At 44.2% G+C, this 18,319-nt stretch overlaps 1 protein-coding gene across 2 annotated transcripts; it reads right to left on the reverse strand.

Annotated features, from left to right (window-relative positions):
* Window positions 1–377: 377 nt before the first annotated feature.
* Window positions 378–12,667, reverse strand: LOC125508411 (nucleolar protein 6). 2 transcript variants are annotated; one of them, XM_048673116.1, is made up of 26 exons: window positions 12,268–12,667; window positions 11,741–11,906; window positions 11,491–11,610; window positions 11,263–11,396; window positions 10,915–11,074; window positions 10,771–10,838; window positions 10,296–10,394; window positions 9,966–10,081; window positions 8,057–8,231; window positions 7,872–7,982; window positions 7,706–7,784; window positions 7,472–7,615; window positions 7,282–7,395; window positions 6,966–7,084; window positions 6,718–6,800; window positions 6,521–6,639; window positions 6,296–6,416; window positions 6,071–6,208; window positions 4,688–4,784; window positions 4,479–4,604; window positions 3,789–3,881; window positions 3,603–3,708; window positions 3,356–3,501; window positions 3,197–3,277; window positions 1,318–2,999; window positions 378–872 (listed from the first exon to the last, which is right to left on the reverse strand). In XM_048673116.1, the coding sequence occupies exons 1-25, from the start codon at window positions 12,574–12,576 to the stop codon at window positions 2,874–2,876; spliced, it is 3,150 nt and encodes a 1,049-aa protein (XP_048529073.1). In that variant the 5' UTR covers window positions 12,577–12,667; the 3' UTR covers window positions 378–872; window positions 1,318–2,873. The 2 variants fall into 2 exon arrangements, with proteins under 2 accessions (XP_048529073.1, XP_048529074.1); XM_048673117.1 differs by having other exon boundaries at window positions 378–2,999; window positions 11,491–11,604.
* Between the last annotated feature and the right edge of the window lie 5,652 nt (window positions 12,668–18,319).

The following is an 18,319-nucleotide window of genomic DNA, read 5'->3' on the forward strand; positions in this document are numbered from 1 at the left end:
CAAAATATGGTGGAGTTTGAGTGAAGGGTTGAGAGGAATCGAGCTTTGAGGTGTTGGAACTGTTGGAGCAGCTCAAATCAATGATTAGGACTAGATGTTGGAATTCAGACCTAATTTGTGTGCAGGGGAATGTAGCCCATAAACTGCAGTTCCCTGAACTCATAAAATCCATCCGCTGTTCCACATGAGTCAATTGAAACAACATATTGGGCCAAGAGCTATTCCCAGTCCAGACCACTGGTGAACGAAGATGGCACCCTGGAAATGGAACCAACGCTTGTTTTGCAGGTATGGCAAATTCCTCGGCACAACATCATTGTGGTTCTATGGTTGATTCAATGGACAAATCGATAACCGGCAGAGGTTACCCGGGAGAATGCTAAATTCATCAAGTGCATGTTGCCCAAATTATTTCAACAAGCAACCGATGATTGGCGTGCGGCTGCAATAACTCCATGAGGACGCATCGTCTCTAACAAGGGGACAATGTCAGACCGCCTACACCTATTTGAAGAAGGCCAGTGCTAGGCGCCGGTCTGACGGCCCAACTTTCGGCCGGTCTGCTGCCGACCGTTCGATTGGAGACCACGTGACCGTCAGATCTCACGCTCTCTTCCCTTCTCTTACTAGTCAACGCTACAATCCCCCCACAGAAACGCCATGGATTCGTCCCCCAGAGCGTTGTCCTCATCCCAACGCGTGTAAGAGCAACTCACCCCCACGCAGCGCTACCTCCTCCCCCGCGGTCTCAGCGAAGACGACGCCCGAGCTTGCTGCGACGCGCCGGCAGTCACCATCCCATCTCCCGTCGCTGCTTTTTCTGATGCAACTCCGCCTCCGCACACTCGCCGGTTCCAGCTCCGATCCACCCCCTGCTAGATGCCGATTTGCAACAATTCTACACATCAGCCGACGGAGACAAAATAAACAAGTTTGATTGCAACTCCGCTCCTGTTGTTTGCCGCCTCCGTCTCGCCTCCGTCGTCGATTTGCACCACCGTGCTCTAGCACAAACAAAATCTCGTAGCAAAAACTCCAATACATGGTTGAAGCAAAAACGAAGCCGGTTCCAGCAAAAAAATAACATCGGTTCCAGGAAACAAAATTCAGCACCAAAAAAATCAAGTAATACGTTGAAGCAAAAAATTAGCCGATTCCAGCAAAAAACGAAGCCAGTTACAGCAAAAATTAACATCGATTTCAGCAAAACAAATTTAAGCAACAAAAAGTCCAGTAATCTGTTGAAGCAAAAAAAATTAGTCGATTCCAGCAAAAAACGAAGCCGGATCCAGCAAAAAAACTTGCCGGTAGTAGCACCTCGTCTTGCCGTTGTAGCATCGCCGGTGTGCGTGTCACCACAGTGCCGAGGACGGGGTTGTAACATTGGTAACCACCGGTTGCATCCATCGACATAGATGGTTGTAGCTTTTTGGCCGACGGTGGCCGTCGCCGCCGCGCTGGTCGTAGCACCACGCCGCGTCGGTACCAGCACCGCTATGTGCTGGTCGCAGCACGGCCGCGTGCCGGTCCCAGCTCCACGCATTGGCGGTTGCAGGACCCGGCACCTCGCCGCGCAGCTGGTTGCCTGCATCTCGCCGATTGCAGCACGGTAGCCTCAAGCTCGAAGCTCCCCCGGCTCCAGCCAACTGTCGTCGGCGGCCCCCGCACCTGCAACACCAGATTCACAACGAAAAACGCGAGGCGTATATGTTTCCAACGGTGGTGGGTAGCTGTGTCCAGCGGTGGCCATGGACGCACCTTGGTTTGTGGAGGAGATGAGGAGATAAGAGGAAGGTATGGGGGTAGTGGCCTAGTCAATGACGAATGGATAAGAAGGAAGCAGTGACACGCGAGGCGTTTATGTGGCGAGCGCGCAGCACACGTGGGCCCAGGGCCATGTGTGCGAGCGACCAGCTCAAAGTTAATTAAGCCGGTCAGCCGGCGTAAAACGTTTCCCTTTGAAGAAGTGCCTTCATATTCAGTTGGGTGTAGCTCTTCCGGAAAAAAGATTCAGGCTCATCCAACAGCTACCAGCCAGCAACCAAGGCGAAGTGACTGAAGATCAACGGTCGAGAAGGACCTGACTGTTTAACTTTCACTTGCTCTGTTTTACCTGATTTAATTCTACCATTGGTTATTTCACCGAGTGTTATTACCGAATCTAGATAAATCGGGTTGTGGCTAGGGTTCTGGACCTTCTGCCATTTCCCAAATTCAGCCGTCATGGCATGGACCCAAATACTACTTGTACTCATATGGAGTAGAGATCTTGTCATTGTTTATAGTTTAGACCATGAATTCAGTCAAGTATCAAACTCATGTCTGACATGCGATCAATCCATGTCTTGGACACCGCCTGTTGACCGCTGAGATCTCACCCGCCTTTGCTACAATTCCGATTCCGAAGCCCTTCTCTCGCTGCTACGCCCCTTCACCAGATATGTGCAGTTGGCAAGGGCTAGAATTGTAGACACATCTACTGAAGAATTTCACAAGACAGATGAAATAGGCCATTTCCGAGTATAACAAATTTTACATGAGAATTCTGCTTGGCAGACAAATGCAAATTTCCTGTAACCCTGCGTTTAGTAGCTGCTCGATTTTGATTCCTTTTTTTTTCTGAAATGACCAGGAAATAGAACTTCATCGCTATACTACTCTGGAACTCAGAATCAAAATTTGGGTACAGATTTTTGCTGACTTGATCTTCCAATTGGAGTTACAACAACCACATGATATCGTCACGACTTTATACATTGCTTTGCTGTAGAACATGTTGTCCACTGGCTCTGGGTCTTCCTTTCTCTAGCCAGTGGTAGAAAATCAGCCAGGAGTCCTCTCCTGCACATCAGCAAACTCCTTCACGCAAAAGCTCACTCGAGCTTTGGTGCTTTGAGGAGATGTACACTCCTCACCAACCCTTTACCCACATCTCCAACCTCCTTGAGTATAGACGTTGGATCCGGCATGGCTTCATCATCCTCATCTCTGCCACGCTTCTGTCATAATAACAACACAAAATCAAGTCAACTTACATACCTGGGATATGCCACAACCTAAAAAGCTCGGCATGATAAAACATTTATTAGCAACAGATACGGGTACATAGTATTTGAGTAAATGGGGTATCTACTTGTGGGAAGATTAAAGTGAAGAAACAGTCATCTACAACACAAGCAATCAGTGAGAAAAATACCTTTGAGCTCTCCCATGTAAGACCAATTGCGTCCCCTCCAATCGAATCGTGCCACAATTTGAAGGTCATAGGGAATGCACACTGTACACAAATTGGATTATCATACTTAATGGATTAACATATCTTTATGCAACCAAAGCTTGATAGTTTCGATTTTACCTTCAAGTCTCGCAAGAAGTATGCGGTAGGGTCAAAATTCACCAAAAGTTTATCTCTTGTGTCATGCAAGCTTCTCACAACACTTTTACTGAGTGGCATATAAGGGTGGAAATCATTGCTTGGTTTGCCCTGGATTACTAACTTACCTGCAAGGTTGTTCCGGAAGTTATTTGCATCAAGAATACATGACACGAGTTGAATTTCATCTAGTTTCTGGTTAGCAACAAATATTAATGTCTGAACTAACCGTTAGGAATCTCAGCAGGAAAAAGAACATGGTGAGGACGGCAAAGCTTCTCTTTATGGAGGAGTATAACGGCGTCATAATTGCTTAAAGGTGTTCGGAAGAGGCACTATAGCAAATGAAAGCGAGTGAGAAAATCAAAACCTAATGAGACAGTGAACCAATCAAGTGATGACAGAAAAACCTTACCTCCCATGTATATTGGCCTGATTGACCATGGATGATAAGATTTGTTAACAGCTCAGCGCTGCTTTTAGCGTAAGAAGCTATCCGTTTAAGAACCTGTGGTTAAATGAACAGAAGGTGAATGAATAAAATAGACCCATTTGGTTCTGAAACTGTAATTGACTAGCAATTATCATAGATGCATCTCCGGCAAAAGCCTTATATGGCATTTCCCCAGATTATGACATTTCTTGTCACCCTTCTCATGCAATTGCTGGTTATGTCATATAGGTGCTTCTCATGCAGAAATACCATAGAAGATGCACTGATAAGAACGGTAATTCTATGGAGCGAACATTGCCCAGTCGTTCTTCGCGACGCAATGTGCGCCACCCAATTCAACGATCAGCCCCACGCACGCGTGATCGTGACCATGCATGATGCCAGCACAACCTTTGTTCCATCGCACATGTCATCGTCGTGTTGTACTGTATCGCGCGCTAGTTGATTCCGACAAGAGATGTCATATAGATGCTTTTCATGATATTGAGACAAGATTTGACACTTAAACATTGGGAAATGTTGTTGATGCACAAGAATTGGAGATATAGTGCATGATTTCCCCATTAACCTTTTGTAGCTTTATCATTGATGTAGACTTGAATTACATAACAGTAACTAGCTTTACATCTGTACAAAAAGATAAACACCTACCGACTTGCTTGGTGATTGTTTTGTCCACGCTTCAGATGATTTATCATATGACGTAGCCAGAAACATTGCAGGCTCTATATCATGAGGATTTTGTTCATAAGATCTTCTGCTCAGCATAAAGTTTTCCTGCGGTTGCATCTCTCAATATGTTAGCGGCTTGACAGCTTATTCAAATGTGAAAAGATAAAAAAGAGAACCAGAGAACAAACATTGATTTCTTTCTCATCCTTCAGGTTGAAGTCATTATTTATGTCCACAATCATGGGTGAAAAGGTCCAGTCAAAACTAGATAGCAACCGCAAGAACCTGTCAATTTTTTAGTAACTGGTCAGAGGACATATAAAGCTTTCATGTGCCTGCGAGACCAGTAAAAAAATATAACCGACTACTGAAATAGGTGAGAGAGGGGGTGGTACCCAAACTTTTCTGAGGTAACTAATTATTAAGTGTCATGCACCAACCAGTAGAACCAAAAGTCCGAACTGATGGAAAAGGTTGCGCGATCCACAAATACTTTAACAGTAATAACATCATGGGTTTATGGTAAATTTATTTGCAAGAACATATAGTAGTAAAGGTGCTGTTATCCTGGAGCAATTATTACAAGTCAAAAGCAATAGCCAGGGTCAGTATTCCAACACATATCTTAAAGTCTGTTGCTGGACCACCTTTATATCAAGAAAAAGCATATTCTTTAATAGTCCTTATCAAAACATTGATATCACTCACCAGAACGCTAAATCTTGGGTATTAATTTTAGAACAAAAGCATGTATTAAAATAGATATTTAGGAGATTAATTATTGTGTTCTTCATTCTATTTTTTAACAAATATGTTTGCTTCATGTTCTGTTCTTATATGACACAAAACAATGAAACTGACAAGAGAGAAGTGCATATTTCAACCCTCAATTTTTGCCCTAGTCTAATTTACAACCCCGAACTCCAATACCATCTAAATTACAACCCCCAACTCTCAAAACCGGCCAGGATTCAACCCTCCCCTCTCTGTTGACCGGTTTTGACTAGTCAACAGGTCCAGTCAGCATGCCACATCAGCAAAAAATGCAAAATTTCTAAGGAAACAACCTGTAAAATCGAAGAAAATCCAGGAAAAGAAATAAGAAATCCAATTTCCGAAAAACACGGAAAATAAAAAAACGAATTTCCAAAAAAAAATCCAGAAAAAAACCCAAAAACTCAAATTCCAGGAAAAAAAATCATTTTTATTTTCCCTAGCTTTTTTCGCGAACAATTTTTTCGGAATTTTGCCTTTTTATATTTTTTTCCCGATCTTATAGATTTTTATTTACATTTTCTTGAAATTTTGAAAAAAATTCTGACGTGGCATGCTGATTGGACCCGTTAACTAGTCAAAACTGGTCACCCCAGGTCAAAACCGGTCAACAGGGAGGGGAGGGTTGAATCCTGACCGGTTTTGAGACTTGAGGGTTGTAATTTAGACGGTATTAAAGTTCAGGGTTGTAAAATAGACTAGGGCAAGAGTTCAGGGTTGAAATATGCACTTCTCTCAACTGACAAGTATGGAGTAGTAATATTAAAAGTAAGGTTTACAAGATTACAAAATTGTACCTAAGGAACCCAGTAACCCGTGAAGAGGGGGCATGGAATGGAAACGGCCTCAAAAATAGGTAGGCAACCACCAATTCAACCGCCTCCTCTGAGATAAATGAAGAGAATAGATGTGCGGAAATCCACCTTTTTGCTAGCCTTTGAAACGGAAAGAACATATCATAAGATATACTAGGGTTTCAGGAATGCTGAGTTAACTAACAATTTTGAAACCTTAATAATTACCTCACAACCGGCCCATACGCTTGGTAAATACCATGCAGACCGTTGATCATACTTGAGTGCTGACTACGAAAAAAGAGCTCCTTATCTTCTGATGGAGCACTTTGTATGTTACTGTCTCCAGCTGAGATAAATAGATAAAATTATGGAATTGGCAAACTGCGTGAACTTTTTGCATAAGTCAGTTAAAAAATAAGAAATAAAAATCATACATAATGAGAAGCTAACCTTGCTTTTGTACCACCAAACCTCTCTCATGAAATATTTTGAGCAAAAATGAATATCCAGATGTAAGAACATTGACCTCGTCTTCACTGGCTGTAACAAACATTCCTCGATCCTCCAGACTGATATAACACCGAATTTAGCCAATGAAGTGGGAACTGAACATAAGCAAGAAATAGTTCATCAATGATGTCACATACCTTTCACCAATTCTTAAAAGAAATGCAGACTTTGTCTTCTCCATGGCTACAGGATCCAAGGGCCAGTTACCAGATCCCTCTAGCTGTTATTAAAATGGGGGTAAAAGGAAAGAGATTTGTGAAAAGAAACTCTAAAATGAAGAATCGCTAACAGACAGATATGGAACATGACATGGAAGGTATCGAGCAGTCAAGCTCCATAAATAATTGCCCATTGTGATATTTAACACAACTAATGAGCAGCATACCTGAATCATGACTTCCAAAGACCGAACACAAGTTGCTGCAAAATTGGGCAGCCTCTGAGAACTCTTTTCATATGCCAACGGATGAGGTTCAGGGGGGAACACAGAAGTGTGCCTAAAGGCTGGCATAAGCAAAAGTTAAATAGTAAGAAAAATGAACAGGGTATGTAAATACTCCCTCCGTCCCAAAATTCTTGTCTTAGATTTGTCTACATACGGATGTATCTATTCACGTTTTAGTGTTAGATACTTCCGTATCTAAATAAACCTAAGACAAGAATTTTGGGACGGAGGGAGTAATAAAATTATTCTGTCAGACCTGAGTCTAGAGGTTGCACAGTAGATATTTTAAGAGGAACATCATCCAATAGACGCAACTGCTTAGCTAAAGTATCAAAGGCTTCAAGCAAAGCTCCAGAAGATGACACTGGATCTGCATAATTCCAATTAAACATGATTTAAATCCGAAACTCGACATGTGAATCACAACATATAAAGCTTAGCTTTACCTTGGCCACCAACCAAGAGACAAAAGTCAAGCTGATCAACAACATGAGTGAGATCTTCCTGCTGCAACAGCAAATGCTTGGTAAGCACATAATCAGCAATTCTTTTGATGATCGTATGCCTCTCCCAAGTCTCCGTTTCCCACACTACAGTTTAGTAAGTAGAATCCATTAGTATCAAGTATTTATTCAACTAGTGTATGCTCTTCACTGGCAATGGCAACAAAAATGCAATACCTGTGCTTTCAGCAATAGCCCCATCTTTAAATCTCCTAAGTTCAGCTTTCTCTCCCCAGAATTTCCTAAATTTAATAGCCTTGGGATTAATGAGCACAATACACGTGTGTTAGACTACAGTAATTGCAGTTGATCATTATTCTGTAATCTATAAAATGGAAATCACCTCATCATGATTTTCAGGATTTGGACCAATATCGACAAGACGATAACTCTTCTCCAACAAGCTAAGCATTACACCGACAATCAGTGGGCTGCTACCAAACTCTGAGAAGCCCTATAAAGCTGTGTTTGTCAGTAGATTGAAACGCAAACATAAGTGTTCAGTTATGGTACACAAATGTCACATACATCCATTATATTCCATTCAGAAGGTGTGCTTCTCCACAGAACACGGATCATCTTTGTTCTATCTGTAAGTCCTTGTTGCAGCAAGGACTGAACATCTTTTTCAAGTACTCGCCATGATTCATCATCCAAGCAGAAGCTTAATGCAGTAACTTTAGAGTTCCCCTTCAAGTTAATCCTGACAGTGAAAACAAGAAGGATCACATGAGAACTTGATAAGCTAGCTTTAAGTCTTAAATTAGGACTGGATAGCAAATTGAAATTTCAAAATTTGCAAACATTCTTAGAATTATGGTAGTAAGGGGAAATTAGCTGATTATGACAATAGCAGCAAAGATGTGCGGTAATGCTAGCTCTAAATATGGTTCCTTTTGGGAGACATGTGATCAAGTTACAGAGCAAATTCTTCAGCTTTGCCTCCTGCTCCATCAGAAAGGGCAACTCTGTCCATCTTTGGCTTGACAAATGGAATGGTTCAGCCTCTTATCTTAAGGACCTCCTACCGAGGCTTCACTCTTTTGCAATGAACAACTCCCTTTTAAGTTAAGCAGGCACTAGACATGAATGACCTTCTGGACCTGTTACAACTACCACTTTCCTCGCAAACCTTTGATGAGTTTCTTATGTTCAGTAGCATCCTCCAGAACATCCAAAATTAACAATGAGGAAGATGACTTTTGGAGCTACTCTTAGGGGAATGATCATTACTCCTCCACAAAAGCGTATTCCCAGTCATTTTCTCAGAATCAAGCTCCTGCAATTCTCAGTTGGGTTTGGTCGTAGTCTACGGCAAAGCTCGAAGGCTTTGCTTGGCTCCTCCTAAATAACAGATTAAATACAAGAGATTTTCTGCATAGAAAGAACTTCCGAGTATCTGATTCCCTTTGCTGTGTTCTCTTTCAACGGGATCTGCAGGATCATCGTTTCCTATCCTGTCCCTCCAGCAGGGAGCTGTTGGCATAGAATTGGCGTCCACCTTAATTTTATCAATAATACCTCCAGACATTCTCCTGTACCACAGCTGCCTTTGGCAAGGCTTTCTTCATGGAAATTATGATCACTGCATGTTGGTGCATCTGGAAGCAAACAATATCCCTGCCCCCCAAAGCTCATGGTTCCGATTATTTAGGAAGGAATGTCTTTTGCTTACCTTCAGCTCAGGGTCTCCCCAGCTAAGGCCGGTGTTTTACACCTATGGCTTTAGCAAAAGTGCTCTTTTGATCCTGAGCTCACATGCTCCCTGATGACCAGTTTAGTTGGTTTTCCCCTTTGCACATCCCCCCCCCCCCCCCCCCCCACACACACACACTCTGTGTTTTTCTAGATATGTTCAACAACAATAAAGCCTTTAGTCCCAAACAAGTTGGGGTAGGCTACAGCTGAAACCCATAAGATCTCAAAACCAACTCATGGTTCTGGCATGTGGATAGCTATCTTCCACGCACCCCTGTCCATGGCTAGTTCTTTGGTGATATTCCAGTCCTTCAGATCTCTCTTAACGGACCCCTCTCATGTCAAGTTTGGTCTACCCCGACCTCTCTTGACATTTTCAGCATGATTTAACCATCCGCTATGCCCTGGAGTTTCTAGATATGCTCAAATTAATAAAAAAAAAGTAGTGTCAGGGCCTTCCCTACAGTTTCCCAGTCAAAAATGTGCAGTGGAAAATGGCATCTAAGTTGAGGCTGCCAAATGGGAACTGGGAGCACTTGTCAAGTTCCAACATTTGTGAACTATGTAGAAATTTAAAATATATAGATGGAATAATCATCATTTCATCGATGTCTTCCAAAATCAATCACTTGCTCACTCAAACATATAGCCATGCAAATAGAAACTCCAGTGAAAGAGCATAATGCAAAATTGCAATATACATGAGAGTGACACAACATACTTGCTTAACTGAACATACCTCAAACATGAATCAAACTTAGCACCAAAATCAACTTTGGTCATAAAAAGTTCTTCAAATCCACCATCTCTGCATTTATCAAGGCAATTAAGTGTGCAAGCTGCCTCATCTTGGAGCTGAATAAGAAATGATTCGGTGTAAGATGGAGACTATAATAGACAAAGAAAATTGCAAGCTTAACAATTGGGGTGAGTAATATTCTGAACACATGGAGCAAGGAAAACTGAACTTCTATCATGGTGGTCATATCACACCATAGTTATGTAGATGCATACATATACATGAGATGTGGAATTGGTGTTCATAGGGTACTTTCATAGTCAAACCTACCTCTGAAAAGGCTGACTTCGTCATCCGAAATGCCAGATTGACATGGCCAGATACATCACATATGGCAACATCAAATGTTTTCAGCAGATGAGCAATGCCCTGAAAAATTCATGGATCAGAAGATCATAATAACTGAATATTCAATATTACCCCACAAATTATTAGCACTGCATGCAAAAATTCAATCCAGAATTATCCGTCATGCACCAAGATCTATACTACGAGCGGAGGGATTACCAGCCTACTAGTTATTATTGAATTACAGGCAGAGGTGCGCCTGACCACCAATTTCATTGTTAGTATAACCAGCTAGGCATACCTAAGCTTGGGGTGCCAATTTTTGACCATGTTCACACTAAGGCAAATAACTTATCTGGAGAAATTATGATTCTATAAGGAATATTGCTCCTGTTATTCTAGGGGAGCTGGCCTAGCCAATAATACAATTATTTGAGGATTAAGCTATATATAAGACCTCTTTGCTGATAGTACGCTTCTTCATTGGCTGAATCACCAAGCCCTTCGACCACATCTTCGAAGTTGCTACAAGCAAACAGAGATTGATATAGTAAACAATTAAACATAAATGAAATATCAACTTTCTGTTGCTTGGATGTACCAAAAAAATTGATTGCAACACGGAAAATTTGTCTTGTGGTCATTGATCTATTAATTATACTTCCTCCAGAGTCCATGGTAAGAAACACAAGGATGGCAGATATTAAGTATCCATTGAGGCAATCATGTGAATATATTGAAGTTCTTTGACGTGCCCAAACCTGCATTTCAAACTAAATATTAGATTGCCATTCAGGAGAAAACCAATAAGTAGACTTCTGCTGCACTGTCAATATAGAAGTATTTCCTCATCAGACAGTTGTTGAAGGGGTTACTAGAAACCCCAGACATGCAGACATTTGATCCATATTTTTTATAAGAAATATGAAACTGAGGAAGAACTCCTTACTTTTAGTAAAACCAATGCCTCTTGCAAGGTTTTCCAATTTGCAAAGGTGCTGCCGGTATATTCTGCATTTTCCTCCAGAAACATATCCTCCAATATGCTGTTATTATACCTAGGTGTCGGTTGGTTTATGCCATCTGTGATGCAAATCTGATCAGTTGTTTATAACAAATATTCCTATATTCAAGGCCAAAAATATGGGTTCAGGTGATTCTAAAGCAGGCAGATTACCTTTTGTATATGCACGGACATTGTTTCTTGTTGACAGATTTAGCTTTGAAAGATCAAATAAAGAGCTTGCCGTTGGGATTATCCTGACATAGAACCCAGGAAGTTCTGCAATTTCTGTTGCTGGGCGAATGGAAGTATTGAAAAATAAGAAGAGAACGCAAGGACCACACATTTAAGTGCATGAGTATTAACCTTGAATGCACACTGAAGTAAAAAAAAATGAAGCGCGGTAATTTGTTTGAACAACAACCTGGATATACATGGAGGACAGGCTTTCGTGCCTCATCTTGGAAGGTAGACCATGAAACCTTACGGATTAAAGGAGAAGACCTCAAGCTCTTCTCGATGACGCAGAGGTAAAGACACCTCTTTGCATGGTACCGGTGATTCAAGAAATCCTTTTCATGAAAGCATTCCTATAAAAGCAGCAAAAAAAAAATCATTAAACCCATACAGCATAATCACAGATAATGGTAGGTCAAAACCTCGATAGAAGCTTAAACAGTATGAATATAACTGTATTTGGAAGGGTGGCGATCACATGCCAATTTGTGCAACATCCAAAATGATACCAAGAACTGGAGTAATATTTGAAGTAGGTAACACCTGGTTCCATTAGATTGACTAAAGGGCCTCGCTCCATGTAGAGTAGACACGTTTGTACTTATAATTTTGTGAACCAACAAGAATTTTTGGACATCATAGCATAGTTGAGAATCCTCTGTGGAAGTTTTCTAAACTAATAATAAATTTACTAAAGCAAAGTGAAACACATACCTTAGGCAAGCGGACGAGAAGGTCAGCGGCGACGTCGGGTCTGGTGACCGCGCCGGCCGCGTGGCTCCCGGCGAGCCGCACCACCTCCGGCGGCCGGAAGGAAAACGCTAGCTTCTCGGCCGCGAGGCCCAGGTCTATCACGAACCCCGAGGCAGCCTCCGGCGCAGCCTGCTGCGGCGGCACGCTCTTGATGAGCTCCCCGACGGCGTCCGTGGCCTCCCCGGCGGCGCGGAGAGAGGTAGCGCTCGGCCGCGCTTGCTTGAGAAGCTCAGAGAGCTTGAGGTCGATGGAGTACTCGGCGGAGACCATTGCGGCTTCGGTGGCCGGTTGCCGGCGGCGGGAAGGCAAAGAAAGGGCTTTTGGGGGTTTAGGGTTTAGTTGAACCTCACCATCATTTTCCTCCTAGTAGTTGTACACTGCGAAGAGCCCATGAGCTAGCCCGTGAACTAGCCTGTAAATCGGAACATACCGGCCCGTTACAAATGTTGCGCACGCACCCGCCCAATTAGGAGCAGAATTGCCCTCAAAAAAAAAATGGAACAGAATGGCCCTATCCTAAAAAAAATTAGGAGCAGAATTTTCATATATATATATATATATATATATATATATATATATATATATACTAGTAGACCGCCCGTGCGTTGCTACGGGCTACAATACAGTGCATATAAATAAATTAAACAAATGACTAAAGTTGTCTTCAAGGTCGAAGCTCATTTCTTTCTTATATATTTGGGCATGTTTGGACATTTCTTCCTTGTATATTTGGGCATGTTTGAATATCAAACGAACGGCCGGTAGGCTCTCCAAAATTCAGCTGTATGGACAGTCGCTGCAACATAGCTAACACTTGATTTGTAATCAACCACTCTCTTCCCATAACATCTTTTCTTCCTATCATTGTAGCCCAATTATTGAGCTCCCTCCATAGTCACACATTTCCTCACACCGCCAATCCGTCAACCACGTTGGAGGACACCCGAAGACAATCGTCCTTATCATCGCCCTCTCATTGGGAGGGACAAAGAGCGAGGCATAAACATACACATACGTAAGTTAATTCATTATTTCATTAATTAATTACTTAATATGATGTCTTGTATCCTCTACATGGACAAAAAATACAACAAAAATATTATCTTCATTCTACATAATGAAATTGAAAACTTGTGAACAAAATCACAAACCATCATTTCACTTCTGATCCACCACAAAATAATATTTGGAATATTTTTCTTAAATGAAAAATATTCATTTTCTCTCTAAAACCCTAAGCCAAATCTGTTTGCTCCAAAGCAACCCTAATTTTTATGCCTCAGAAAATTCTAAGATAATTCACAAATATTCTAGGGACCCTAGGGCACCTCCCTGAGCAAAAATATTTCATCACTTTTTGAAATATTTTTGCTACAAAAAATCTTTTCTGTTCTGGACAGAAATGGTGGTTTCTACAGCAACTACCATTTTACTTGCTCCATTTGACCTGATCTTTCTTGTGCTTATTTACCTTAGTAACTCCAAGCTAGCCTCCAAAGCACAACTTCAAACTCCCAGCCATTTGACCACAGTAACATCACAAAGTTACTGTCCAGAAACTTACAAGACTTGTAAAACTTTCTCTACTGCACCTGGATCCAAACCAAACCGTGGTAAACTTCAAAACCACCGCGAACAACATGCCAGACATGAATTTTGGACGAAGGCTGGCCTGTGGAGAGAGTTCGCGCGGTGACCACGCATGTCCACGATGCCAGGCATGCGTGTCGACGCGCTCTGGGAGCCGCCGAGCACTCTGTTCGCGCGTGCTCGCTTCCCCCGACTGCCAAACCTAGCCAAAACTCGCCACCATCATCGTCTCGATACCATTAACTCCACCATGGCACTCGCCGACGCCGGAGCTCGCCGCAGCGAGCACGGGCAAGGTCCGGCCAGCCCAACAGTGCGGGCGCACTGTGCTCGTTGTCACCCCCTTGATCCTGTGCTCGTCTCCGCTCGCCCACAGTGGCCACGTGACCTCCGTCGCCTTCTCCCCCTCTCACTAACGCCGCTCGTCGCCGGGCGCCGTGGACAGGTGTCCACCGGCGAAGCCCGAAGCACCCTCGCCGCTCGCCTATATATAGAGCCCCTCCCCAACCTCCTCGAGCATCCTCCAGCACTCACACACACTCCACGGTCGAGTAGGAAGCCGTAGCCCGGCCGGGCAGGCCTCGAGCCGCCGTCCCTGAGCTCGAGCTCGCCGGCGATGCCCTCTGGTCGCCGCGGCAGCTCCAGCCCCTCCCAGGCCTGGGCGACCCCTCCAGGGCCTCCGCCCCTCTTCGGTGAGGCCGTCTCGCCCGCTTGGAGCCCTCGGAGCGGCCTCTGCTCGCCGTCTTCTTCAACTCCGGCGACCTCCTCGTTCTGCCTCCGCTCGCGAGCTCGATTCCGACGTCGTCTGACCACCCCTAGCCACGCTACGGGTACGGGCAGGTGCGCCTCGACCTCCTCTTGCCATCCCTCCCTCTCGTTTTGGCCAAAGGGCCCTCGTCGCCGGCGAGAGCTCCGGCGAAGCCGCGACCATTTCTGTTTCCCTCTCCCTCTTCCCCCACCTGACTAGCGGGGCCCGCTAGTCAGTCACTCAGTACGCGCGCGAAGCGGTACGAGTGGTTGCGCCCCTGGGCTTTACGCCTTCGACGTCACCCCCCAGTCTTTTTCTTTTATTCTAATTCATTTGAATTTATAGAACACTTCAAACAGTTATAACTTTTTAACCATAAGTCATTGTGTTCCTTGAAAGGAAATCTAACAGCTCACCAAAGATGAGATTTTTCTGAGCTGTTTAGAATTTCTGGTGAATTTCAGAAGTGTTCTTGATATTTTCTTTTTGTGTTTAAAATTATTTTCAGAAGGTGAGGCTTGTCTTGAGGATCACTAGGAGGCTTGTGAACCTCATCTGCACTAAGGCAAGCCACGGCAACATTTTTATGATGCCATTGCAATATTTGTGATTTTCCCACTTGAATGAAATGATTAATCCATGCATTTAAAGAATTATTGAGTTATTTGTATTCTGTTAAATGTTGAATAGTTGTTATGCTTGATTTACAGAATAGTTGAAACTAGTTCAGTGAATAAAGCAAGTTAAGATTTATTTGAGGTGATGTTAGAAATAATTTTGTTATGCATGGTAGTTATTTTAGCTATACTTTTGCCTTCCTAAAATTGGTAAAAATTTGTTAGAAAATATTCTGTTAAATCATATTACTTGTTTTACAGAAAGTTTGAACTTAATTTAGTGATAAAGAAAGTAAGGATTGTTGATAGAAGAATCTTTTACTATGCATATGAAAAAGTTATCGGGATTGCTTTCTTGCGTAAGAAATTAATGAAACTTGTTACAAAAATATTTTTTGGTTAAGTTATGAGTCATTTGAGCTAGTAAAGTAACGTGAGTTGTTGACGGTCATGCTTGGTGTATAGATGACGTCGGTCAATTTTATGATGCATGTGTTGTTTTGCATTTCATGGCATGTTATGACACCGGTCATTGTTAGTTTAAAGTTGAAACTGAAAATAACTCAACTTGAATACACCCTTGACTAGGTCATGGTGCCGCTGAATGGAGTTCTTTCCAGTGTAACCACATTTGCCTTTATGGGGGGCCTTGATTCGGTCCATTGACACGGCCTCTGGTCGGTGCCTCCATCTAGGGAAGGTTATGTCCTGTTTGCCCTGGCCCGGCAAGCAGGCATAATCTTGTGTGCTCGTTAATGAGATTATGGTACCGATTTCCCCAAGTGGGAGTTTCCCCAAGTGGGAGTTTCCCCGAGTGGGAGTTTGGCCACGACGGTTGTCGGGGTGTCTTTGGTAGACACGGGGCCACCTAGGACCAGCCCGTTGGGGATTTGGGTCGGAGTGGCCGGGAGAGTGTTGTGACAATGGAGGAGTTTCGTCGGAATGCCGTTGGTCCACCCGAATGGGAGTGCGAGGCCATGGGTTCCGTGGTGTGGGTCCAGTGTGCTACCTCTGCAGAGTGTATAATCTATCGATAGCCGCGTCCACGGTTAAGGACACCTCGTAGTAGGTCCCACCATGAGTCAACGAATAATAAAAATTGCACACTAAGCTGTAAACTTTGCATTGTCAAGGATGGCAGAAAGGCCATCGAGGAATTTGGGACCAGATATTGGTCGTGGTTGTGATCGCCGTAAGGATCACGAGTCATTGTGTTTTACCACGTCGGTGGTGTGTTTTACCACATTGGTGGTGTGTTTTACCACGTTGGTGGTGGTTGTGATCTGAGGATGATCACGGTTGGTAAGTTGTCCTGAGGGACGTTCGAGCATGATCACATCATGTTGACATATAGTGTTGCATCATTAATAATTGGCTAAATATCATGATATTGTTTGTCATTATGATTATGCTTGTTGTGAGCTTGCAAGTACATTCAATGTACTGACCTGGCGTGTCATGCCAGATTTCAGGAAAGTCTCGTTGGAAAGGAGCGTTGTTCGAGTCTAGATCGTGTCCACATCGGTGTCCCTGTGAGATGGAGCTTCCGCTACGACCTTATTCCGCTGCCGCGTAGTTGTTCGGGTCAAGGCCCCTTTATGTTCACTAAATAATGTACATATTGATCAGCCGCACCGAGTGTGCCGCTTGGCCTCGACCGCTATTGTAATATGAACTCTGTTCCGCTAGCATCAATAAAGTGGTTGTTTTCTGTACCAATATGTTGTGTGTTGCCAGAAGACATGGTCTCTGGGCTGGCAATGCAGGGTAAACCGGTCGCTCTGAGCCGGGGTGCCACAGAAGTACAAGCGCAAAGACAACCAGAACAACGCCAAGTGAGCAACACGAAGAGCAGGAGGGCGAGGTGGACTCCCTCGGCAAGGCCCTTGCTGGGGTGGCCTCCACAGCCGCGGCAAGAGCCTTGCCGGGGCAACTTGCCCGACACCAGTAGAGCCGCCACCCTTGAGCCCAAGGGTTCCAATGCCATCGACCACTTTGGAACCGAGGCTCAGGAGGCACCTCCATGGTGGCATGCAAATCTTTGTGGAAACCAGAAACACACAAGACTAGATGATGACCAGAAGACAAGACAATCGCAAGACTCCTTGCCGAGGATGCCCACGAGGCCCTAGCAAGGCTCCCTGCCGAAGACGCTCACAAGACCCCGGCAAGACCCTCGCCGGGAATATACGCGGGACCGCGGTAAGACCTTGCCGCCCCATCGCCGCCCCAGCTCAGCGGCCAACCCACCAACTGAAGAAAGTACCCACGTGGCAGTACGTGGATACTAATCCAACTAGCCAAACACCAGCGTGGCGGCATGCAGATCTTTGTGAAGACCCTACCACCATGCCAACTCAGCAGCCAGCCAGCCTACATGGTGCTGCATGCCTCGTTGGTTTGGACGCGTGTCCGAGTAAGGCGGAGCGGCGACGGACGGGACGGGCCTCGTTACCGCCCTTGATAAAGCAAGTGGACACCTAAGTAGTGCATTTAATGCACTTTGTCCTGTGATGACAGGTGATAAGCTTGTACACTGTATACCTTTCCACCTCCTGTGTGCCACTGTGGCAGCCCCTTTTGACTATAAAAGGAGGCCCGAGGCATACTGGAGAGGGATTCAGATCTTAGCTAGTTCAAGAACTCAAGAACACTCAAATATACACAAAAGCAGGACTAGGGTATTACGCATCCTTGCGGCCCGAACCTAGGTAAACGATCCTTGTGCTGGCTTCTAGACCCGCTCTTTGTGCAACCCCGCGCCCACCAACCGTAGCAAAAAGGGGTCCCAGCGATCCCATAGGTGTCGTTTCCCCCGACATCTCTGGCGCGCTAGGTAGGCGGGCAGTTGTGAAAATCTGGTCTAGTTGGCGCAGCGGCTTCATCATGGTCGTCACCCCCAGGAAGAAGATGACCGAACAAGCGACATCATTTGCCGCGACAGAAAAGCTAAGTCATTCGAAACTTTGAGTAATTCCTTTATGTACAAGGTTGTTTTCCTCGAAGATCCTGCTCTTTGTATGAAAAACCTACACGTGATGGGGCCTTCCGCTATTGG

The sequence above is a fragment of the Triticum urartu genome, chromosome 5 (genome assembly GCF_003073215.2).
Source record: "Triticum urartu cultivar G1812 chromosome 5, Tu2.1, whole genome shotgun sequence".
Taxonomy (NCBI): domain Eukaryota; kingdom Viridiplantae; phylum Streptophyta; class Magnoliopsida; order Poales; family Poaceae; genus Triticum; species Triticum urartu.

Excerpts from the sequence above, each read along its gene's own strand:
- LOC125508411 (XM_048673116.1), bottom strand. The coding sequence starts at position 12,576 with ATGGTCTCCGCCGAGTACTCCATCGACCTCAAGCTCTCTGAGCTTCTC. Across the intron at positions 8,232-9,965 it reads AAGTTTGATTCATGTTTGAG|GATTAACTTGAAGGGGAACT; the intron begins GTATGTTCAGTT and ends TTTCACTGTCAG. Across the intron at positions 3,278-3,355 it reads ACTTCTTGCGAGACTTGAAG|TGTGCATTCCCTATGACCTT; the intron begins GTAAAATCGAAA and ends ATTTGTGTACAG.